This window comes from Delphinapterus leucas, chromosome 1, assembly GCF_059928025.1.
Source record: "Delphinapterus leucas isolate spDelLeu-1000000601 "Yukka" chromosome 1, BTC_Dleu_Yukka2, whole genome shotgun sequence".
Lineage (NCBI taxonomy): Eukaryota > Metazoa > Chordata > Mammalia > Artiodactyla > Monodontidae > Delphinapterus > Delphinapterus leucas.
Genome location: NC_143129.1, coordinates 158,423,564 through 158,448,021, shown reverse-complemented (window position 1 = coordinate 158,448,021; position 24,458 = coordinate 158,423,564). Strand labels below are relative to the sequence as shown.

The 24,458-nt window shown below is 48.1% G+C and overlaps 2 protein-coding genes across 5 annotated transcripts in view; one reads left to right on the top strand and one right to left on the bottom strand.

Moving 5' to 3' along the window:
• The first annotated feature begins 1,923 nt into the window (after positions 1-1,923).
• PPIE (peptidylprolyl isomerase E) lies at positions 1,924-17,464 on the top strand. 3 transcript variants are annotated; one of them, XM_022575356.2, is made up of 10 exons: positions 1,924-1,960; positions 3,008-3,106; positions 4,863-4,906; positions 5,597-5,623; positions 7,086-7,167; positions 7,695-7,795; positions 10,036-10,159; positions 15,545-15,730; positions 16,774-16,916; positions 17,115-17,464. In XM_022575356.2, the coding sequence occupies exons 1-10, from the start codon at positions 1,930-1,932 to the stop codon at positions 17,181-17,183; spliced, it is 906 nt and encodes a 301-aa protein (XP_022431064.1). In that variant the 5' UTR covers positions 1,924-1,929; the 3' UTR covers positions 17,184-17,464. The 3 variants fall into 3 exon arrangements, with proteins under 3 accessions (XP_022431064.1, XP_022431063.1, XP_022431065.1); XM_022575355.1 differs by having other exon boundaries at positions 7,077-7,167; XM_022575357.2 differs by lacking the exons at positions 1,924-1,960; positions 3,008-3,106; positions 4,863-4,906 and having other exon boundaries at positions 5,617-5,729.
• Positions 17,465-20,045: 2,581 nt separating this feature from the next.
• The window catches only part of BMP8B (bone morphogenetic protein 8b), a 31,730-nt gene continuing 27,317 nt past the window's right edge, over positions 20,046-24,458 (bottom strand). For both annotated transcript variants that reach the window (XM_089895464.1, XM_022575354.3), the window contains exon 7: positions 20,046-24,004. In XM_089895464.1, coding sequence (XP_089751590.1) covers positions 23,855-24,004 — 150 coding nt within the window. In that variant the 3' untranslated portion in view covers positions 20,046-23,854. The remainder of the gene's footprint in view (positions 24,005-24,458) is intronic.

The window sequence follows — 24,458 nt, the reverse complement described above, 5'->3', positions numbered from 1 at the left end:
ACAGCCTCATTTCTATGAGCGGTACCGCTCTGGTTGGGCCTAAGGATGCTGAGGTTGGCTGTGTTTGCATCCACTGCTTAGCTCTGGGAACGCAGACACAGGCCTTGTTGTCAAAGAGGGAGACAGACACACACATGACTACAGTCACAGGGTGTGTTTCAGTCAACTGTTGGACTTGGAGGCCAGGGCACCTCTCTGAGGGGTAAGTAGGACCTCCAACAAGGACAGGTGGATGCCTCCAGATGGAGAAAGGAGAGAACCAAATGGGCAGAGGCAGAGTCAAGAGAATCAAGCACATGGTAAGGGCCAGGGCTTGTGTGTTGGTAGGGCTTGACTTGACGTGGCCATGGCCCCTTGTGAAGGGCTCTAGGAGTCTTGTCATCAGTAGCACTGATTAAGAAGGGAACTCTAGGGCTTCCCTGGTGGCGCAGTGGTTGAGAGTCCGCCTGCTGATGCAGGGGACAGAGGTTCGTGCCCCGGTCCGGGAAGATCCCACATGCCACGGAGCGGCTGGGCCTGTGAACCATGGCCAGTGAGCCTGCACGTCTGGAGCCTGTGCTCTGCAACAGGAGAGGCCACAACAGTGAGAGGCCCGCGTACTGCAAAAAAACAAAAAAAAAAGAAGGGAACTCTAGAGAGTTGAGGTTTGTTTTGATGAAAGATCATCCTGGGAACAAGTCAGAGGGCAGACTGGAGGGAGAGAGCCACCATCAACTCTTCCTTAGTCTCGACTGCATTAACCTCCTGGTCTCCAGGTTTCCATCCAAATCATTCTGGGCATAGTGGTCAGAGCATGGTTTTATTTTTTTATTTATTATTTATTTATTTGGCTGCATCGGGTCTTAGTTGTGGTATGCGGGATCTTTCGTTGTGGCACACAGGCTCTGTATTGCGGCGCAGGCTCTTTGTTCGAAGCTGTGTCCCCTGCATTGGAAGTTGAATTCTTAACCACTGGACCACAAGGGAAGTGCCCCAGAGCACTGTTTTAAAACATAAATGTGACAATGTAACTCCCTATCACAACCTTCAGTAGCTTCTCAAAGCCCCCAAATCCTCCACGTGGTTTACAGGGCCCTGCATCAAGCAGCCCCTGCCCACCTTTCCTGCCTGATGTTTCATGCCCTTCCCCTCCCCAGCTCCCACACCTAGCCTTTCAGTTCATTTAATCCTCAGAAGTTGTCTCCTCTCCCTGAAACCCTTTTCCCTGCTCCATCCTCTCTCTGGCTCCTCTTCCTCCAGGTTTCAGCTTAAATGTGGCCTCAGGGAGGTCTTAACCAACTGCTGTATCTAAAATAAGTGGCCCCATTACTTTGTACCACTTAAGTCAATCGATTTATGTATTAGCTGATTTATTCCAAGAGTCAGCAAACGCTTTTCCCAAAGAGCCAGATGGTAAATATTTTTCAAGCTGTGTAGGCCCTGGGTTTGCCCTTGCATCCCGAAAGCACCCACAGATCAATACTAAAAGGAATGAGCAAGACTGGATTACAATAAAATTTTTTTGGAATTTTTTTGATGAAAATTGAATTACATATAATTTTCACATGTCACGAAATATTATTCTTGTTTCGTTTCTTTTTCTTATCTTTTTTTTTTCCAGCTCTTTAAAAATGTAAAAATCATTTGTAGCTCCCGGGTTGTCCAAAAACAGACGGGCAGGATGGCCCGCGGACCGTAGTTTGTTGGTAGTTTATTACTTGCGGACACCGGCTGACTCCTCACAGGATTGTTTTCAGCACCACGGAACGCGGGCAGCGCTGTTCACCCACCGAGACACACCTGTACAGCGCCCGCCGCTCAAAGGGAGCCGGAGGCGGGCTGGGCCTAAGCGGGAGTGGGCGGGGTCTGCGAGAGCGGTACCCGGGGGCGGGGCCTTGGGGAAGGGGGCGGGCTGAGCGTAGGCTTCCGGCGGAAGAGTGCGGGAGCAAGATGGCTACTACCAAGCGAGTGCTGTACGTGGGTGAGCAGGCGCGGGCTCTGGGTGGAGTCTGGGCGAACCGGGCAGCTAGTGGGCCGTGGTGTGGAGCTGGACAGGTCTCCGGGCGCGGAGGGCGGCGAGCAGCTGTGTAGACCGTATCTTTGGCAGTTTTGCTTGGCCTCAGGGTGTGAGCCTGAGACGTAACGATCTTTGCAGCTCTTCCAAGTCCGCTAGGCTCTGACAGGAACCTCTTCACCTCCTGGGCCTGGGGCAGTGGTGGAGGAATACTAGGGAACTCTGAATCCTCGCGCCCATTCACTTTATGTTCACAGCAGTGAGGGCTCAGCCCCCGCTGTTGCCCTAGGCAAAAGAGTTCCCAGACTAGGCGGCTAAAAATGGGAATAACCTCAGCAGCACAGTTTGATGAGCGCTTTGGTGGGGACGGACACTGGTGATATGGGCCTGGGTGCGGGGAGAAGTGACCCCTCCATCTGGAGAGGTGAGAGCAAGCTTTGAGGATGCGGTGACGCCGCAGATGAGCCGGAGTTAGCCAGGTAGCTGAAGTAGAAGCAAGTGTGTTTACTGAAAGGGAGCAAAATCCCAAAGGTGTAAAATAGCCTGACACTTGGAGGCAAGTGTATCATTTTGCGGGGAATCAAAGGGAAAGAGGCTGAAGAGGTGGGCAGGGGCTTATGAAGAGCCTTGCGTATACTGCTAAGTTTATACTTTATCCTTAGGACAGTGGGAAACCTTTGAAGTAGTTTAACCAGGGAAGTGATGGGTTAAAATCTGCACATTCCCGGGATCTTTCTAGTTGGCTTTGTGGAGGAGAGGAAGGTCAGTTATGAAGCTATTGCAGTAATCCTGGGGCTAGATGAGGGTCTGAAAGAAGGGTGAAGAGAGGGGTGTGCATCATAAGTAGGTGTGAGGGAGCATATGAGAGGGATGTTTATGAACCCAAAGGACTGGATGGAAAGACCCCTCCCCTTGGTGGTAGCATGCTGACTTTACAGCAGGGACTTCTCAAGATGGGCGGGGTCTTGAGAGAATAGAGGACAGTGTCTCAGAAGGCCCTTGGCTTCTTTGCAGGTGGACTTGCAGAGGAGGTGGATGACAAAGTTCTTCATGCTGCTTTTATCCCTTTTGGAGACATCACAGATATCCAGATTCCTCTGGATTATGAAACAGGTAAGTCTTTTTAGTGTCTCGCCTGCTCAGAATCCTCCTGCAAGGAAAAGAGCTTAAAAAAATTTTTTTAAGTTATATCACAGTGCATTCTAAATATGCATTGGGCAGCATGACAGTGATCTTGGTGCAGAAGGACTGTTCTGAGGCTTGTGGTTGTGAGCTGTAACATGCTTTGCAGAGAGTCCCATCTGTTGCATTTGAGCAAAGACAAACTTTTCAGTTAGCCAGTAGGAAGATAGGTTTTGAGCTACATGGAGATCTGTTGTTTTGAACTACCTGCCAGGCACTCTAGTGCACCTGCTCCCTTCTTGGCGGCTGTGCTATTAAACAGGGTAGCAGGAAAGCCCAGCTTCAACAGTGGGGCCTTAGCCTCTGTGTACCTGGGGATAAGCTTTCCATCAATTAGTATCACATTTGTAGTTCAGTTTTCTATTTTAGCCTTTGTTGTCATTTTTAAGATTGGAGTGTTAGGCCCAGATCTGATAGGGATAGAGTAGGCAGCTAGTTTAGAAATCCCACTGGGGGATCATAGATAGAGAGGGAACTTTGGCAGACTCCTGTAAGTTAATGATCACTCAAGAAAGCAGGCTTGCTTAACTCGTGCAACCAAGCAGGCTTGCTTAACAACAAAACTATACATCAAGTCAGTGATGCCTGCATCCTGCTGGTTGAGGTCAGTAAGTTAATGATCCCTAGGACACGCTTCTCTGCACACACTAAAAACAAAAACATAGGGGAAAGGTGACATTATGCTGAAACCTGAGGTGATTTACCATATTTTAGTGTATATTACCGCCTTTTTGCTCATTTCCATAGCATCATGACAGTCCAGGTTGGACCAGGTAGGGTCAAAAACTCCCTTGCCCAACCTGTAGGAGGAGTTAATTATGGAAGACTCGAAGAATGAGGAAGAAGGTGGTCTTCTCCCCCTCCCCACTTTTCCTTTAATTATAAAACTGTATGTAGCCCACTGAGTTCTCTGTGGGGCACTCTCTTTTCCTGACCCCTTGTATCTCTCAGAAGTGTCCTATACTAATAAATCACTTCTTGCCTGTCACTTTGCTTCTCACTGAATTCTTTCTGGGCCAAGACGAAAGAACGTGAGCTTCATTAAGTCCTAAGATGTGTTTTGAGGTTTTAGCAACCTATGCTCTACTGAGTCCCGAGTCGAGTTGTGTGTTTCAGCTCTGTCATCAACCTTGCATATAATTTTAACCTCCCTGGGATCTTTATATGTTATAAAAATGATAAGGTTATATTGACTCTCTAAGGTTAATTGGTTAATTAAACTAGTGCTGTTGTGCACTTGGCCTTTCTACTTAGATTAGTGTTTCGCTGAGGATAAAGACAGTGTCCTTACCCAGGTTTTAGGATTCATGCTTTACGCACAGTTGATGTTCAAAATGTATGCTTGGAATGAATAATTGATAGGTTAAATGACTTCATTTTTCTAGCTCCTGCACGCAGAGGTTAAGGTTTTAATTTGGCTTTGGTAAAAGAATTGAATGCTGCTTTTAGAGATTAAAACTATAGTTGATTATTCAGCTATGTTCACTACAGAACAGTTTAATATTGCTTGAAATGTTATTTAAACTAGAAAGAATCAAAGAGTAAGATTCCTTCTTCCTAAATAGTGATTGTGTAGAATTTCAAATGAATGGATAAGGCATGCAACTGACTTCACTTTCCTTGTGACCACCTGCTTCCTCCCATTGCCCCACATGATAATTGCTTGGCTTTGTTTGCCTTTTTTCAGAAAAGCACCGAGGATTTGCTTTTGTTGAATTTGAGTTGGCAGAGGTGAGAAAATTCTGTTACCTATGTTAAGTCTTTGGCTTGTGTTATTATTGTTACTGATTACAAAGGGAGCTGTTCTCCATTTGGTTGGGTTTTGGGGTGCTGATGCTTCCAGAGAGATAAGAAGTGCTATTTGAAGGAAAGTTTCCCTCACTTAATCAAACTGTAGGCTGTGGTTAACATCGCAGACAGGTCCTGCGCCTCTTGCTCTGCAGAGCTCTTGTGGCACTGGTGATTATTTCTTTGTCTTCCACTAAATAGCCAATAGCTGAAGTCACCCAGGAAGTGCACTTTGTTAGACACATACAACCTGGGCAAGGAGTATAAATAGACCTTTTCCTGTGAGGTTGGGTTTTTTTTTTTTTTGGCTACTGAGTATGTTTAGACACCACAAGAAGCATTTGACTGCAAGCCTAAATTTTTTTTTTAATAAATTATTATTATTATTTTCTATACAGCAGGTTCTTATTAGTCATCCATTTTATACACATCAGTGTATACATGTCCATCCCAATCTCCCAATTCATCCCACCACCACCACCACCACCCCGCCGCTTTCCCCCCTTGGTGTCCATACATTTTTTCTCTACTTCTGTGTCTCAATTTATGCCCTGCAAACCGGTTCATCTGTACCATTTTCTAGGTTCCACATATATTGCAAGCCTAAACTTGTCCCTTGTCTTTCCTTGGCAGGATGCTGCAGCAGCTATCGACAACATGGTATGGCTAGGAATCCTCCTTCTTACAGAAGTTGCTTTTTGGTGGTACAGAGGGCACTTATTCATACATGAGTTTGCTGAACCTCCAAAGTTACAAGGTTGCATGGGCAAGTACAGATTATCATCATATGAAAATATTCACTGTGAATTGATCGCTTTTGATCAACTTGATAATAATGTGAATGCTAACCATCCTTGTTGACCAGTCTCTCACTGGCTGCCCGAGTCTAGGATAGGAAATTGCAAACACAATGCAAATTGATTGCACAATGAAATTGCATATTTTACAAAAGAGGCAGGATTTCATGAAGTGTTAGACCAGTTAACAATTGAGAAGAGAAATTCAACAAGGATAAAGATAGGTTATGCTACTGATGCAAATGATTGGAATAGCCTGGAGAGCTCCTTGGGGAAAATGATGTAGCTCTTGATTATGTATTCCCTCTTCAAGATGCTTATGATTTTCACAGCAGATAAGAAATGCAAAAATATCATACTGATATTTTGATAGTATTTTGTTGGAAAAATACTACAGATTAATCAGCATCCATTACATCTTTGTCCTATAAATTAGCACATAAATTAAACCTGAATTTTAACTATAAGACATTTATTTTCATTATTTTTAGTTTCATCACAGTAAATTCCCAATCAATCTTTTTTCCCTTCACTTTTTACCATGAAATTTTCTTCACTGCCTTAAGTGAATTCACATTCAGTGACTTTTCCTGGTACCAGTTATCTTAGGATAATAAGGTTTTCCTTTATTCCTGTTCTCTGTTTCCCATTCACCAAACATATTCCTCAGCTCTCAGAGAGAGAGAGAGACCATTTCTCACCACTTAAAGCTGATCTTGACTTTTGAAGGTGAACTCGGGTACTTGGAAACTGCATTTATCCTTGTAATTTCAGAGTGCTCTGAACCCAGAGTCACCTTTGGAAGCACAGGTCGTTGGTGGTATTGAAAGAAAGGTCAGATACATGCTACTATATATAAAATAGATGTACAACAAGGACCTACTATATAACACAAGGAACCATATTCAATATCTTATAATAACCTACAATGGAAAAGAAGTCTAAAAAAGAATATATATACATGTGTATATATATATGTGTGTGTGTGTATATATATATGTATATATACACACACACACATATATATGTAAAGTATAACTGAATCACTTTGCTGTACACCTGAAGCATTGTAAATCAACTATGCTTCAACTTTGAAAAAAAAAAAAGAAAAGAAAGAAAGGAGGTATGTGATGGCTCCAGGGAGGAAATTCCCTGCAACCTACAGACTGCTTTGCAGTAGGTGCATAGCTTGGGTGCTAGGGGCTCAGGGGTTAAGGGAGAACAAGTCATGAGCTTGTCTCAGATTTTTCAGAAGGAAATGGAAAGCTGTCTGACTTTGTTTTAACCTAACAGAGTTTAAGCAGCTGGATTTTCAATCTTTTCAGAATGAGTCTGAGCTCTTTGGACGGACAATTCGTGTCAATTTGGCAAAACCCATGAGGATTAAGGAAGGCTCTTCCAGACCAGGTGAGTGGGAGCAATACAGATTCCCCATCACATCCTCCAGTTTGGCCTTGGTTGCCTTTCTGTCCCGATTTTCTTGGAAGTGGGAGCTGAATGCTACTCTGGTGGACAGGAGTAGAGCATGGTTTACATTGGCGAAGGACATGCGCCACCTTTGTGGGGAAATAAAAAGAGTTTGAGCTTCTCAGCCAAGCCAGGGTAATTGTTTGCTTTATGAGAGAAATGCAGCCTAATCTCTTACCTGTCCCCATTTTCTGAACACTCCTGGCAGGTTCCGTCAAGGGCTGGGACTGGCAAAGGCTGCACCTTTCCCTGGGACATAGCTTTTTCACTTAGTCCTGCTAAGAGCCGGGCTTCAGGGCTGGCAGTCTCTGAAAGGTGGGAACTTTCCTTACCGTGGGAGTTCCCAAAGTGGAGTCCTGTGGCCGAGAGGGCCACAGAGCATGTTCTGCTTTGCTGACCAAAGCAGCCACTTAGCAGCTGGCTGATAGCTTGAATTTGTTCTCATTTGCCTGCCTCTTTCCTTTCAGTTTGGTCCGATGACGACTGGTTGAAGAAGTTTTCTGGGAAGACTCTTGAGGAAAATAAAGAGGAAGAAGGGTCAGAGCCTCCGAAAGTGGAAACCCAGGAGGTGAGACTGAAGGCTGGCACTTCCCACAGGAGACTTCGTTTTTTAGGTTTTTATGGAAATTTGCAAACATATATACAAAAGCAGAGAGAATGAAAAATGAGCTTTTAGTGTTTTGGTGGAGGTGCTAATGAGTGAACTAAAGGGAAGCTTTAGGCCTCTTGTCCTTGTGCTCTGCGTGAGGAGCTTCTCAGCTCTGCCTGGGTTCTGTTCTGTGATTGCCGCCGACGAGGAGGAAGCCTGAGGTGGGGAGGGGTGGTGAGCGCACCACTGCAGCCCTCCTCATCAGCCCCCCCCATCGCTGGGGCTTCCTGTCCTGATGCAGGGGAGGCAGGGCTGGGTGGGGGTCCCTTCCTGGCAGCCTGGGCACAGGCTTGAGGGTCTCCCTTCCAGAGAACCCGCCTTGGCACTTCCTCCTGATTCTCGGCATACCTCTCTAACCATTGCCTCTCAGGCTGCCTCTCCCCTTCTTCTAAACGTTGTTCTTCTGAATTTCTTGACTCACAGCAGCCCTCTCCCCTCTCTGCCAGAACAGTGGCAGTCACTCTGATTTTGCACAGCCTCTCCTGTGCTGTTGACTTTCCTGGCCTCTGTTTCTAGTCCTGAGCTTCAGACGTTTCTGCTGCAAGTCTCGCCCTCCCTTCTCTAATCCCGTTCTTCCTGTGTTCTCAAACTCACCACCTTGCCACCATCCATCCACATTGACCTCAGCCAGAAATCCAGATGCAAAGCAGAGCACATAAATGGCCCTCAGTCAGTGGAGTAACCCTAGGTCACTCTAGACGCCTCTTTAAAATAGAGCCAGAACATCATATTCTGCCAAGTTTTTCTCTTAAATCTTCCTTGAATCGATCCTCCCCTGATTACTCCATCGTCCCAATGTAACTTCTCGTCTCATTTGGATAATTGCAATAGCTTCCTAACTCGCCTTCTGGCTGCAGCCTTGCTCTCCTCCCGTCTTTTATAAAGGCAGCCAGAATGATCTTTTTAAAGCATACCATGGATCACCTGACTCTCCTGCTGAGAACTTTTCAGTGGCTGCCCATCACCTGTCCCGTGAGATAAAGTCGCGGGGGGACTCTCCCAGCCTTGACCCTGCCCACCTCTCACCTTGTAGTCCCCACTTTACACTATTGGTAAAACCAGTCTTTGTATTTCCCTGTATGTCTTTGCTTTTGTAAAGGCTACGCAAGTGCTTATTGCCTTTCCCTTTCTAGTCAGTAAATTCTGTGAGGATAGGGGCCTCGTATTAATAAAGGCCTTGTTAATAAAAATGTGGAATGTGAGGTGGGGTAATGTGATTAAGAACATGGACTTGGTTGGGGGATGGGGGGCTTAGGTGTGAATTCCAGGCTCACCACTTAGCACCTCTGTGACCTTGGGCAAGTTACTGAACTTCATTGTACCTCAGTTTCCCCATCTATGAAATGGGAATGATGGTAGCACTGATCTCACAGGTGGTTGTAAAGATTAAATGAGCTGATTACCTAAAACATTCAGAATAGTACCCTGTACATGGCAAGTGCTATGTGAGTATTTGCTGTTACAACTACGCTACTGCTGTTGTTAACAGCAAATAATAGTCACAGTGTCCTCAGTGCCCAGCGTGATACCTCAGCGAGTTTGTTAAACTGAAGCACAAACAAGAACACTGGAGTTTTCTCTTTGGAGCAAATGTGACAGCTGTAATAAATATCTCCTCTGCCCAGCCTTGTCTACTTGGAGTATAAAGCAAGGTCCCAACCACCTCCATTCTGAGCACTTAGGCCCTCCTTGCTTCCACTGCAGCCAGCCTGTGGATATGCAGGGCTGAGCATAGAGGAAGGGGGTGGTGTTGCAGAAGTGGGTCCGTTTAACTGACTAAGGTGGGTGGGCTTGAACTGGAAGTTGAAGTTGTTGAGAGTTGTGTGTTTTGAGCCAGAAAAGCGTTGTTCTGTGACTGCAGGGGAGAGTGAAGGCGAAGCGAGCTGACGTGTCTGAGGGAGTGAGATGAGATAAAATGCCCGAGGGGTGGGGCTCCGGGTAGACAGTGCTGAGGTCTCCTGTCACTGGGTGTCCGGCTGGGGGCCATGGCCATGGCCTCCGCCTTCTGCAGCCCCATCAGGGCCCAAGGCCTTTCCTGTCAGTGCCTTGCTCAGCCCGCTCGCTGCAGTGGGTTCTGGGGTGTCTTCAGAAGAACACTTGCTCTCCTAGTCGGGGAGTCAGGCTGTTCTCTCTAACCTGGCCATTTCTCCTGCGTCTAGGGAGAGCCCGCTGTAAAAAAGGCCCGGTCAAACCCTCAGGTGTACATGGACATCAAGATTGGGAACAAGCCAGCAGGCCGCATTCAGATGCTCCTACGTTCAGACATCGTTCCCATGACAGCAGGTGAGCAGGACTCCGGTCAGGATGGCCGGGAAGCTGGGAGCTGAGCAGTGAGCCTTTCCAAGGTTCTCAGTGCCTTAGTTCTTGTGTCCTTGACGTTGTTTCTGACCTGAGTTGATTTGCGGCATCTCAGATCCTGGGATCTATTAACAGATGAGTCAGAGCAGGCATTTTTGAAGCTTTAGAAGTGCTGGTTTACTACTTTTTTTAAATATAAATTTATTTAATTAATTAATTTATTTATTTTTGGCTGCATTGGGTCTTCATTGCTGCACACGGGCTTTCTCTAGTTGCGGCGAGCAGGGGCTACTCTTCGTTGCGGTGCCTGGGCTTCTCATTGCGGTGGCTTCTCTTGTTGCGGAGCACGGGCTCTAGGCACGCGAGCTTCAGTAGTTGTGGCACGTGGGCTCGGTAGTTGTGGCTCACGGGCTTAGTTGCTGCACAGCATGTGGGATCTTCCCAGACCAGGGCTCGAAACCACCCCTGCGTCGGCAGGTGGATTCTTAACCACTGCGCCACCAGGGAAGTCCCTGGTTTACTACTTTTTAATAATAGTTTTTTATTTAATACAAGTAAATTTGTATTCATGGTTTAAAAAAAAAAAGTATACACACATAAGTATATTCCAACAATATTGAAGGCAGTGAATTGAAAACCTAAGTCTTTCTTTCTTCTCCACATCTAGTCCTACTCTCCAGAAGTAACTACTGTTAACTAACAGTTTCTTGAGTATTTTTCATTTGCTAAATATTGACTTCTATTTATTCTTCTTTTAATCTAAATTTTATTATATAGACATATAGTTTAGAATGTTAATTCCACAAAGCTTGTTTTGAAAAACAGCAGTGCCCCCATGTTGTCCTCCCATCCTGCCCCATCCCCCCCTTTGCTGCTTCTCAGAGGCAGCCAATTTCCCCTCTTAGCTGATTCTTTTGGTTTTTACCTCCGTGTTGGTAGATAACAGATTTATGTTGCTACTTTCTGTTTTTTCTTCATTTTAGACATCTATTGGCTTCCCACTTCAGAAGATAAGGAATTAGCTTTCTAAATCACCTTCCCTGATCCTTCATCCTCCTTACATTGTTACCATAATTTTGTTTAGGTCATAGGTTATTCTATGTAATAACCTATGCTATTCTATGTAAGCATCATACTGTGATAACTTCCTTTCATACATAGCACTTTGTTTTCCCTGGAATTCACAATTGTCTTGTTTTCACATTTGCTTAGTCTTCTGTGCATATATTCCTGAGTCTCTCCGAAATTCTCCTGCTTCTATAAATCTCTCATCATGTTCAAATACATCAGATATTCTGTCAATTTCACTGTTCCTCCTTGGAGTCTTCTGACCTCCTCTGGCCTGAACCAGTTGCTTTCCAGACACCACTGCATGGCTATTGTCATGGGATCTCCTATTTTCGCTTATGTTGGAACCTCTGTTGTCTTTTTTGGTCTATTCTCTTGTTTCGGTAGAAGACATACTTCTGTAGCTTCTGGAGAAAAGAGCTTGGAGGATAAGTTTTTTGAGACTGATGTGTGAAAATATCTACTTTCCCACTTGATGGTTTGGTTGTAAAATTGTAGAGAAGTCTAGTATTCTGATTCTTGGTCCTTTATACAAAACCTTTTTAAAATTTTCTGCCTAGAGCTCAGCTGTTCAGTATGGTAGCCACTAGCCACATGTGACTATTTAAGTTTAAATTAATTCAAGTTAAATAAAATTAAAATTCACTTCCTCAGTTACACTATCCAAATGCTTAATAGCTGTTAGATAACACTGGTCTGGAGGCTTGGAGTGTCTCTTTGTCCTGTGTTCTGAAACAGTGTGCCTTTGGAGTAAACCTCCTTCCATTCGTCATGCTGGATATTCAGTGGGCCCTATTTTGTTAGTTTTCTCTTCCTGCTGTAACAAATTATCACAGACTTAGCAGCTTACAAGAACATAAATTTATTATCTTAACTGTTATGAAGGCCAGAAGGCCAACACAGGTCTCAGCAGGCTAAAATGAAGATGATGGCTGGGTTGCTGCATTCCTTACTGGAAGCTCTAGGGGTGGATGGATCTGTTTCCAGAGACAGTGAGGTTGTTGGCAGAATTCAATTTCCTGTATCTGTAGACTGAGGTACCCATTTCCGTGTGGGCTGCCAGCTGAGGGCTGTTCCCAGCTTCTAGAGGCTTGTGGTCCCCTTCTTCTATCATCGCAGCCAACAGTGGTAGATCCAGTCCCTCTCATGTTTCTATTCTCTCCTGCCTCCTCTTCCATCCACTTCTAACTCTCTTTCTGACTATAGATGGGAAAGGTTGTGATTGTATTAGGCCCACCTGGATAATCTAGGCTACTCTCCCCATCTCAACGTCCGTAATCTTAATCACATCTGCAAAGTACCTTTTGCTGTGTACAACATAACATAGTCTCATGTTCCAGGGATTGGGACATAGATATCTTTGGGGAGACATTATTCCGCATACCACACCGATCAATCAGGACAGTCCTATCTTTTGGTTTGGGAAAATTTCCTTGGATTATTTCTTTGCATTTGTCCCTTCTGATTTCTCTCTTCTCTCATTCTGGAACCTTCCTAAATGTCCTTTTTTATAGCATCCTGTGCTTATTTCATGCATGTACTGCCATTTCATCTTGGGAGATTACTAAAGCTTCTTTTTCCTATACAGCTTATGTTTCAGGTTACTTTTTTCTGAGTTTTTAAATTTTGTTTTGCTTTGTTTGTTATTGGTCTGTTTGCTTGTTTTGGTCTTTGCTTTTCACATTAGATGCCTTTAAGACTAGGGCCCTAAAAATCTGCTTGGAAACTCCCTGGATATTGGTAAGGCTTGCTGACTGAGGCTTCCACTGCCAGGTGGTTCTCTCTCTCTCTTGGACCCTGGATGGTCAGTATTCCTGAGTTGTAGTCTCTTGGACAAAGCGGAGTCCACAGAGCAGACTCTAGTCTCTTGCTAGTGGTCCTGTTTACAGCTCTTTGCCATCATGGTTGGGGGGATGGGAACAGTATATAAACTTCACTTGATCTCCGTTTGTCTTTATGGTACCTCAACCGTCGGCTATGTGTAGTGCATCCCAGAGCATAGACCCTCTGCTTTGACATACCAGAGGGCAGACCTCCAGCCGGCAGCCAGGGCCAGGGAAGGGAGAGGATCTGGGGGCTAGCTACTTTTTTAAACAGGCTTTCAACCACACTTACTGTTTTTAGAGCCATCTTCATTCTTGGCTCTGAGCTTTTGGCATTTCTGCAGCATAAATCGAATTGCTCTCGGCTTTACCAGCTTAAGCTTCAGGTTTGTTAGGTCTGCTATATCAGTTATGGCTCATCTATTTGTCTTCTAGGTTTCAAAGATTTTTGTTGCTGTTGTCTTTTCTCTTGCTCCTATTTTTTTTTTTTTGGTCATTTTATCCATTTTTTAAGTGTACAGTTTACTGGCATTAATTGCATTCACAATGTTGTACAACTATCACCACTATCTATTTTCAAAACTTTTTCACCACTCCAAAGAGAAACTCAGTCAGTACCCATTAAACAACAACTCCCCATTCTCCTCTCCCCTCCGCCCTGGAACATTTATTCTATTTTCTGTCTCTCAGAATTTGCTATTCTAGACATTTCATATAAATGGAATCATACAGTAGTTGTCCTTTGGTGTCTGGCTTATTTCACTTATCATCGTGTTTTCAAGGGTCATCTGTGTATCCATGTTTTGTTCATTTTTATGACTGAATAATATTCCATTGTCTGGATAGTCCACATTTTGTTTATCCATTCATGTGTTGATGGACACTTGAGTGTTGTTTCCACTTTCTGGTTATTGTGAATAATGCTGCTGTGAACGTTTGTGTACAAATATGTGTGTGTGTTTTTTATCTTTTTTTTTTTTTTTTTTTGCGGTATGTGGGCCTCTCACTGTTGTGGCCTCTCCCGTTGAGGAGCACAGGCTCCGGACGCGCAGGCTCAGTGGCCATGGCTCACAGGCCCAGCCGCTCCGCTGCATGTGGGATCCTCCCGGACCGGGGCACGAACCCGTGTCCCCTGCATCGGCAGGCGGACTCTCAACCACTGCGCCACCAGGGAAGCCCCTGTGTGTGTGTTTTTTAAATATAAATTTATTTATTTATTTATTTTGGCTGCGTTGGGTCTTCGTTGCTGTGCGTGGGCTTTTTCTAGTTGCAGCGAGTGGGGGCTGCTCTTCATTGCGGTGCGTGGGCTTCTCATTGCAGTAGCTTCTCTTGTTGCAGAGCATGGGCTCTAGGCTGTGGGCTTCAGTAGTTGTGGCATGTGGGCTCAGTAGTTGTGGCACGTGGGCTCAGTAGTTGTGGCTCGTGGGCTCTAGAGCACAGGCTCAGTAGTTGTGGCGCACGGGTTTAGTTGTTCTGCAGCATGTGGGATCTTCCCGGACCAAGGCTCGAACCCGTGTGCCCTGCATTGGCAGGTGGATTCTTAACCACTGCGCCACCAGGGAAGTCCCCAAATATGTGTTTAAATCCCTGTTTTCAATTGTTTTGGGTGCCTCCCTAAGAGTGGAAATGCTGTGTCATATGGTAATTCTAATTTGACTTTTTGAGGAACTGCCAAACTGTTTTCTACAGTGGCTGCACCATTTTACATTCCCACCAGCAACGTATTAGGGTTCTAATTTCTCCACATCCTCACCAAAACTTGTTTTCTGTTTATTATAGCCATCCTAGTAGATGTGAAGTAGGATCTCATTGTGATTTTGATTTGCATTTCCTTAATGACTAATGATGTGGAGCATCTTTTCATGTGCTTAGGGGAAGGAGCCGTTTGTGTATCTTCTTTGGAGGAATGTCTATTCAAGTCTTTTGCCTATTTATTTACTGGGTTGTTTGTCTTTTTGTTGTTGAGTTGTAGGAGTTCATTATATATTCTGGATGTTAAATGCTTAAGAGATAATGATTTGCAAATATTTTCTCCCTTTCCCTGAGTTGCCTTTTTACTTTGTTGAGAGTGTCCTTTGATGCACAGAAGTTTTCATTTTGATGAAGTCTAATTTGCCTATTTTTTCTTTTGTTACCTACACTTTCGGTATCACAGTTAAGAAACCATTGCCAAATCCAGAGTCACAAAGAGTTGCCCCTGTGTTTTTTTTCTAAGATCCTGTTTGGTTTTTCTTTTAAAAAATTGCTTTACTGCCAGTTTAGTGTAGAACAGAGCTGGAATGCGTGTGTTCACTCCTTCTTTAACTAGAATCCCCTCTAGTCCTTCAAGATGTCAGCATCTCAAAGGTTTATAATGAGCATGTCATATTTTGAAATGAAAATATGAACATTAAACAAATACAACAGTTTTTCAGAGCCTAGTTAGAGGTTTCATTGGTTTGTTTTTTAACCTGGGTACCTTTTCCTTTCTTGGCGCCAGAGAATTTCCGCTGCCTGTGCACCCATGAGAAGGGCTTTGGCTTCAAGGGCAGCAGCTTCCACCGCATCATCCCCCAGTTCATGTGCCAGGGCGGCGATTTCACCAACCACAATGGCACTGGGGGCAAGTCCATCTACGGGAAAAAGTTTGACGATGAAAACTTCATCCTCAAACACACGGGACCAGGTGGGACCCGATCAGTGGCTGGTGATCGGTGGGCTGGGCTGGGGCAGGATGACTGTGCGGGGGGAGTGATGGGCTGTGGTTCTGGCTGACAGGTTGGGGGTCTGGAGGGGACCCACCCAGTGAACAGAGGAGAGGCGTTGGGCCTGGCTAAGCAGAGTGAGCTTGTTTCCATTCATGTACTGCCCGTCCCCCGACCACGTCCGCACTCCCTGTTGGCCTAGCTTACATTCTGTGGTCGGCCAGTGTAAGCCCTTGTCTTCCCTCAGCCCCACTACCCGCCTCGCTCTGTCAGGCTCATCCAGTAAAAAAGTTCAGTGCTTGGTCCCCCAGCAACTAGGAAAAACACAGAACTGTACTGAAATTTATGACCGAAGCTCTGCAGGAGGCCCTCAGCAGCCGTACTAGATAGAGCTCCCTAGTTAACACTCAGTCCTGGTCAGAGATAACAATTCCATCCCTTCCTTCATTCCCGAAGCCTTCATGTCACCCTCTGCCTCAGCTGATGCTTGGCCTCCTGCATCTGTCCACACATGCCCGCTCTGACTTCCCTCCAAGTACAGGGGCTGAGCTGTCTTCCCTCTGCTCGTGGCCTGGACCCCTACTCCTCTCCCCTACTTCAGAACCTGGCTTCTGTGGATGTACCCCTGCAGCCTTGTGTAATGCATTTCCCCTGCTCTGCTAGATCAGTCCTTCAGCATAAAAGTGCGCAGCATCAATCTTTCAAAAAAATCTTTGACTCATGTACCCCCTCAGCTATCACCCATGCCTCTGGTCCCCATTGTAAGCAAAACTTCTTGAAAAAGTTATGTAGACTCCCTGCCTTCCATTCTCTCTGTCCCCCACTAGACCGACTTCTAGTGCCACCTGTCCACTGAAACCACTCTTCTCAAAGATGCTGGCAGCCTCCATCTTGCCAATAGTCAGTTCCAGGTCCTCATTCCATTCCCCCTCCCAGCAGCATTTACGCTCCTCCCTCTACTACCAGACGTCCTGAGGGCCGGGAGCAGGGTGGAGGGGGTCGATGTGGTCGTTCTCTCCCCCAGGCCTGCTCTCCATGGCCAACTCTGGCCCAAACACCAACGGTTCCCAGTTCTTCCTGACATGTGACAAGACGGACTGGCTGGACGGCAAGCACGTGGTATTTGGGGAGATCACGGAAGGCCTGGATGTCTTGCGGCAGATTGAGGTGGGCGGCCGCCCGGGCCCCCGGTGCACAGCCGTGTGGGAGGGCAGGAGCGGGGACTCCGGGGCCTGGAGAGAGAGGCCACGGCTGCTGCTGCTGGGGGTGGGGGGGGCAGGGGGCGGGGCGGGTATCCTGAGCTGCCCTTTCCTCTCCACCCTCCCTCCCTCCCCTGATTCCTCCTCTTCTGTTTTGCCTGCAAAGGCCCAGGGCAGCAAGGATGGGAAGCCCAAGCAGAAGGTCATCATCTCCGACTGTGGGGAGTACGTGTGAGAGGGCAGCTGTCAGCCCGGGGAACCGGCAGCCAAGGTGTCCCGTTTGCAGCAAGCAGGGCTTTGTGTCCTGGCCCTTCCTTGGGGTCAGCGTGGGGCAGCTCCTCTGCAGGCACGGCCTGGGCCGCCTCTGGTTCTTCCCCAAGTGGGGCCGTGGGCCAGGGTGCTGCCCTCCCCACCATGGACGGCTGTGTGTGCCCTTTCCAGGCCAGGGCCTCTCCTGGGCTCACCTGTGTGGATCCTAGACGTTTTCTTCTGGTAAAATAAATTCTCTTTTTTGTACTGCTGCCTCCAGCTAGTTCCTGGGAGTTGTCAGAGGTTGCATCTAAAGCTAAACTGCCCCCCGAGACAGGTTGGTGAAGGAATAGGAAATAGCGTCTTCCCCACAGCTTTTCTTTCTTCCCTCGGGCAATTCCCTGAGATGTCGGGTGATATATCTTCAAGCCAGATACCCTTGTCAGACCATTGTCAAGACCATGGGAATCAAAGACAGTGGAAAAGTTCCTATCTACAGTGCCTCCACTCCCAAATCATGCTGCCAGTCTCGTAGCCAGTGGGTGTACTGCCCAGTCTCCGTGATTCATTTGCTCACTTTCATTCTACAGGTGTTTTAAATGGTATTTTATTACTCAAAATGCCTTCTCCATGCCAGGTACTGTACCTATTTGTCAGGAGACAAGAGGTCAGCAAACCCGTTGGGTCTAATCCGGCCCACTGCCTGTTTCTGTGAATAAAGTTTTATTGGAACACAGCCACACCCATTTGTTTACATATTGTCTGTGGCTGCTTGCTCACTGCAGTGACAGAGTTGAGTAATTGGTGACAGATACTGTATGGTCCCTGTATTAGAGTTCCCAGAGAAACAGAACCAGTAGGGTGTGCGTATGTGTTCATAGAGAAAGAGATTTATTTCACAGAATTGGCTCTGCAGTCGTGCGGGCTGAGAAGTCTGATAGCTGCAGGGCAGGCCAGCAGGCTGGAGCCCCAGGAAATAGTTGATGTTGAAGCTTGAGTCCAAAGGCCATCTGGAGGCAGAATTCCTCCTCCCTCAGGTGATCCCAGTCTTTCTGTCTTAAGGCCTTCAACTCATTGGATGAGGACCACCCCCATTATGGAGGGGTCATCTGCTTTACTCCAAGTCTACTGATGTAAATGTCAATCACATCTGAAAAATACCTTCACAGAAACATCCAGACTGGTGTTTGGCTAAAAAGTTGATACCATGGCTTAGCTATAAACACAAAATTAACCAATGCCGTCCCAAAGCCTAAAATATTTACTATCTGAACCTTTGCAGAAAGTTTGCTGACCACTGATGAGACAAATGGTCTCACCCATGCTGAGCTCACAGTCTGGTCCCTCTGTGCAGCCACTTCCTGGAGCTCAAGTCAGGCTGGCTTCTCTCCGCTCACCCTCCATGGACTGGTCAGCCAAGTGGCTTTAAAGGAACCCTGACCTGCTGAAGGCACTGAGCAGACTGAGCCCTGTAGCCACTAGGTACCTCCCTGTGGGGTGGGGTTACTCAGACCATTCAGAGTCTACCCGGCTGGGCTTTTACATGTTGAGTAGAAGTCTGGACGAGGCAGGAGTGTGGCCTGTTGTCCCCTGGCCCTGGTGACCCCAGGAGAGCTCCTGTTGAGGGATGATGGCACTCTGGCTCTACCTCTGGCTCCCATGTGCCAAGTGGACTCCTGGCCCTCAGCTGAGCCCCCTTTGCTGCAGCTGACCAGGTTTCTGTCTCCTTGGACCTCAGATGTACCACAGTTACCCCTGATCCTTATGGAGCTGCCAAAAGAGACCCCCCATCTCAAGGCCCAGGCGCCCCCTCTGAGTGCAGACTGTGGCCGTCACAGGTCAGTCTACCTGACTGCCCACAGCGTTAGGGCAGGCTTTAGTGAAGCAGGGTGATGGCAGTGACTTCAGGGCTTTTATAAGAGCCAAGAAAGGGTATGTATGAAGAGCTTAGTACAGCCAGCCCCCCAAGAGAGGACCGACTCCTGACAGCCTAGGGAGCTTGAGACCAGCCAGCAGGTTGGGAAGCTCAGTGGGTTTGGAGCTACAGTGGCCTTCCCAGTGCCTCTCTGGGTGTCCACAGGTGTTAACCCACTGTTTCCACACCAGAACCCTGTGCAGAGGTCAACCAAGGCTCAGGTGACATGACTGTTCAGGTCACCCAGGATGACGTGGCAGAGCTGGGGTCGAAAGTGTGGCCATCTCCCCATCAGTCATAATGGAGTCCTGGGGTGTTTCCTGAGCTCTAGCCTCAGTCTACAGCAGGGCAACCCCAGGCCTGTGGGGAGACAGAGTCATGGTCTCCATGGTTGGTCTGGGCCCTACTGTGCCAGGCAGGACAGGGAGTCCAGAGTGTGGGGAGCAGCGGCCCAGCCACCTTCCTCAACCTGTCACAGCACAGCACTGACCCTCTGTTGCTCAGAAGGACTCTGGCTTGTGGGAAGTGGACCCAGGGCGTTGTGGGGCCTTTGCTGCAGGCTGAAGGTCAAAGCTGCCTTCCTGGGACTGCCTGGCCTCCCCGTCCACGTTTCCATTGCTCTGTTGCTCCAGCACCAGGACTGAGAACATGGGGCTTGGCTTTGCTCATGCATCCCCTCACTAGCTCCTCCAGGGCCGGGCCCCATCTGTGCAGGCCCTGTGAGGGCTGCATGGAGGAACAGACCCGGGGGTGTAGCCCTGGGACCAGTCCTGTGACTGCTGGACTTTCTCACAGCGTGTCCGCTCCAGATGCTGCCAGCACAAGAAAGAGGTTGTGGGACCTACTTTTTAGTGGTGAAAACTGAGTCTTATGGAGTTAGGTGATAGAAAACTAGACAGCCATATTTTCAAAAAATATTTATTAACAGGGAAAATTACACCATATAATAAAATGGGAAAAGCACATCTAAAGCAGTTTATATAATACAGTATGATCCCAATTTTGTACAAATACCTATCTGTAATATGTAAACATCTATATTTTATATGTATTCTAAGAAAAAAGCCTAGAAATAAATTCAAAATTTTTCTAGCATGTTTATCTGACTTAGAGGATTATAGTGATTTGAATTGTTTTATTTTTTGTTTTTTCCGAACTTTTCTCCAAAACTGCATTACTTTTGTAATAAATGAAAAGCACATTTTTAAAAAAAGTGGGCCAAATGCTCACAAAAGGCCTCCTCATAAGGAATAACACTTGGGATGGACAACCCCTGTTTAAACTGCCAAAAGGGCACCTGGTGGTGCTGAGTGCCCTCAGCAGGCCACTGGGATCCCCTTGTCTCTGGGAACACAGAGCACAGTGTCACAGCCCTGGCCTGCATAACTGGGCACTTGTCCCAGGCCTTTAAAGCAGGTGAGAACACAAGTCCTGCCCTCAAAGGATTGCGGTGGGAAAAGCACAGCTCTGAAATAAAACACCACAGGATACATCCTGGGAGGAGGAGAGGTTTAGTGGACAAGCACGGAAGGGGCTCAAAACTAGCAAATTCATTTGTAATAATACCAACAGGTACCAGTTGTTAAGCATTTACATGCCAGATGTTGTCCTAAATGTGTCCATATATGATCTTTTTAAATAGCTTGGAAGGAAAGCCAGTATCCTGCTCTACAGAGGAAGAAGAACCAGGATTCAAATCCATTTGGCTCCAAAAATCTGTATTCTTGCTGTGCTGCCTCTTTTCCTATTTCTTAGGGATTTTTCCAGAACATGTTACTACCTATCTTAGTTTGAAGACAGTGAACCTCACATTATGATGACTTGGTCTTGAGGCCGGGATTGCACTGCAAACACCAAAACTGTTGTGCATTTCACCTTAGCCTTTTTTCCTACGTGTCCTCCCTATCAACTGTCACTGATTTCTTACTGCTGTCAGTGAGTCTGAATTGACCACCCTTATTTATTCTAGTCTGGCCAGGTAAACAAGCCAGGCCCTGAGCAAGGGTACTGCAGCTGCAATGCTTGGCTAAGCAAACAGATAACTCTCGGGATAACATACACGGGCTTCGTGTCCATTCACAACTGTTCCACTCCTCGGGGCTTTTCCTATTTGATTTCATTTGGTAACTGGATGGCAAAAGTTGCTGGAAGTCTGACGGCCAGGTACATAAGCAATAACTTACTGTTTTTCAGTTGTTCTACTTGAAAAAGGGTTGTAACTCCACTCCTGCTGTGCACAGCTTGATTGGTAGATGAGGTGTACTCCACATCTACCAACCTTTGGATAGTATGACAGACATTCTTGGTGTACCCGACCAAGCTAATCACTGGCTGGGCCTAAAAATACCAAATTAAAAAATTGTCGGGGCTTCCCTGGTGGCGCAGTGGTTGAGAGTCCGCCTGCCAATGCAGGGGACGCGGGTTCGTGCCCCGGTCCGGGAAGATCCTACATGCCGCAGAGCGGCTGGGCCCGTGAGCCATGGCCGCTGAGCCTGCGCATCCGGAGCCTGTGCTCCGCAACGGGAGAGGCCACAGCAGTGAGAGGCCCGCATACCGCCAAAAAAAATAAAAAATTGTCAAAAAAAATAAAAAATTAGTTGTCAATTCCATTTTAATGGTAGTCATTGATGAAACTACCATTAAGACTACCATTTTTTTCAGTAATTTGTAGCTGGTGAGCTAACATGTTTTGATTTTTCCACTTCCGCAATAAAAAACAATTTGAAATTCAGAAAATTACAAGTAAAAATTTTCAAGTGAAAAAAGTTAGTTCTCAAAATAATCTGCTAATTTAAGATTTATATTTACCTAAGAGACAATCCTCCATGTTGGGAAGAGAGAACTGTTAGTAAGTACTAGAATAACAAACAGGTTCCATGTTACGTGCCAGCTCTGATTCGTGATGGCCACCTGAGCTCCGTGTTCAGGGTTACCAGGCTGCCTCTGGGCTCAGTGTGAGACAGGGTTGGCAGACAGATTCCCTGGCTGAAGGCCCTTTTCAGATCAAAAAGTCCATGCTTCATGTTACAGATGGGAAATAGGCCCAGAGGAGGAAGCCACCAAGTCACGTTCCCTAACATGTAGGCCAGAGCTTAGATCCCTACACTGATGGGGAGCTCACCATTTTCCAGTCTCCTGTGTCCATGGGGAGGGTCTCTTCCTGTGCACTGGCTCCCAGAGGCCCTCCCAGGTCCAGGCGGAGGGGCTGCTGTCCTGCAGCAAGGCCCCAGCCTCCACCCCTCCTGCCAGACCTGCGCTCCCGGAGCCCCTCCTTGGGGTGCAGAGTGAATTCCAGGGCTGCACGTCCTGGGCTGTGCCTGTGGGTTGGGGCGGGCCCAGGCTCTGCTTTTAATGACACAGTATTTCAGGGTTCGGGCAGCTGGACGCAGTCTGCTCCACCAGGTAAATTACAGGCTTACCAAGTCAGAAATCAAATAAACACTCCAACTGCCGGCGGCCGCTCCAAGGAGAGCAGAGGTTTCCGGGAACCTCCCCACCCAGCTCAGCTTAATTGCTGCCTGTCACTCCCCTGGGACCGGAGCCTTTTCTCTGGCTCACAGGCCCCCAGAGACAGGACAGGGCTCCTGGGCACACAGGGTGACGCAGACTTGGCTGAACAGTCTGTTTCTGACAGCAGCTTCTGGACACGGGCAGGTGCTAACAAGCCTTGCCCTCGCTCCACGCCTGGCCCCAGGCTGCCCCGTGTCCCAGAGCACTGGAGGCAGGAGATGGCAGAGAGTTTTCACTCCACATGCCAACTCTAACCTGTTGGTGGTGGCCGCCTGGAGTTCTGTGCTGGTCATTTTGAAATTCTATCCAGATTTGAAAGAAAAAATATCAAGGTTGATAATTGATGACTGCCGTGCAGAAGGTTAAGGGAAACTATGTCACCCGTGCTGGGCATTGTCACCCTGGGCCACCCGATGTATCCACCATACTTGGCTCAGCAAAAAGATAACTTTTCCACAGACCTGAACTCCCGATGGTTCAACATGGTGACAGACAGACGGGGTCAATAAAGCCCCCAGTATTTTTTGTTTCCCTAAAGTGTCCGTGCCCTGCACGTCTTCCCCAGACAGCAGAGGCTGGTCAAGGGAGGAAGGCAGGGAAGATGAATGCCATCGGCCTTGGCCCTAACTCATGCTGTTCATTTAGCTCTTTCTGGAGGCGACCCACATGCCTCCTTGTGGCCAGCGGTTTGGTAATTCAGATCCACAAATATAGCCCACCAAGGGCAACTCCACACTCTAACAGAAGTGCCCAGAAATGCCCAGTTTTGCACCTGGGAAGGGCAGGCAACTGGAGATGGACCAGGACCTGTCTACACATCCCTAGACCCTGTCGTGGACGGTGAAGGGCCTGAGGTGGCCATCCTGGGCTGCAGGTTCCTCTGAGTTCGTCCCACATCCGCCCACAGCTGGGCCAGCAGTGAACAAGGGCAGGTCCTCAGACAGGACTCTCTGCCAGCCCCAAAGAACGGTCAGCCGGTGCCTCTGGGGAGGGGCTGGGGTAGGACCCTGCTGCGGACGCAGACCACCAGGCCGGAGTTCCACCACCGCCTCAGGCGCCGGGCGGGGGCGGGGCAGAGGGGCCTGGGGAGGACCAGCCCCTGGCAGGATGTGGGCAGCGGAGGGGCGCCCTCGCTGCCGCCGCCCTGCCTGAGCTGTGAGGGCGCTGGGTGGTGCCCCCTGCGGAGGTCTGACCTGACCCGGTAGGGGCGGTGCAGCAGGCGGGGCGGGGCCTCAGTGGCAGCCGCAGGCGCGGACCACCATGTTGCGGTGCTTGCGCAGGATGACGTTGTTGCTGCTGTCGTAGTAGAGCACGGAGGTAGCGCTCAGTTTGGTGGGCGCGCAGCACGCCTTGGGCACCGCGTCAGGCTTCATCAGGTGCACCTGGCGGGGAGGGGGCGGCAGGCAGAGGCGTGAGAACCGCGGGGACCCCGTCCCAGCCCCCAGCTCCTGCCGCCCGGGCTGCAGCCGCTCGCCCCTCCCCGGCGCCATCTCGCCCCGCACCCCGGCAGGTGCTGGCGCGAACTCTGCCCCGGCCCCGCCCCCTTGGCCACCCCAACCCCTCCCCCCGCCCCGCCGCTGCCCTCAGACCCAGCCAGGGCACCTGTGGCTTCTGTCACAGCCCCTCCCGTCAGACAGGACGACCCTGACCCTGCTGGCCCCCGGCACGTGTCCTAGGTCCTGCCTGCGCCCCTGCAGCGCCGCCCCCGGGGTCCCCTCTGCTCCTCTCTTGTCCCTGCGCTTCTGCAACGTCCCTGATCGTGTCTTGTCCGCATGAGCTGTTTCTGGTCCGTCTCCCCCTCCAGACTGGGAGCCGGTGAAGGTCCGTGGTACACCT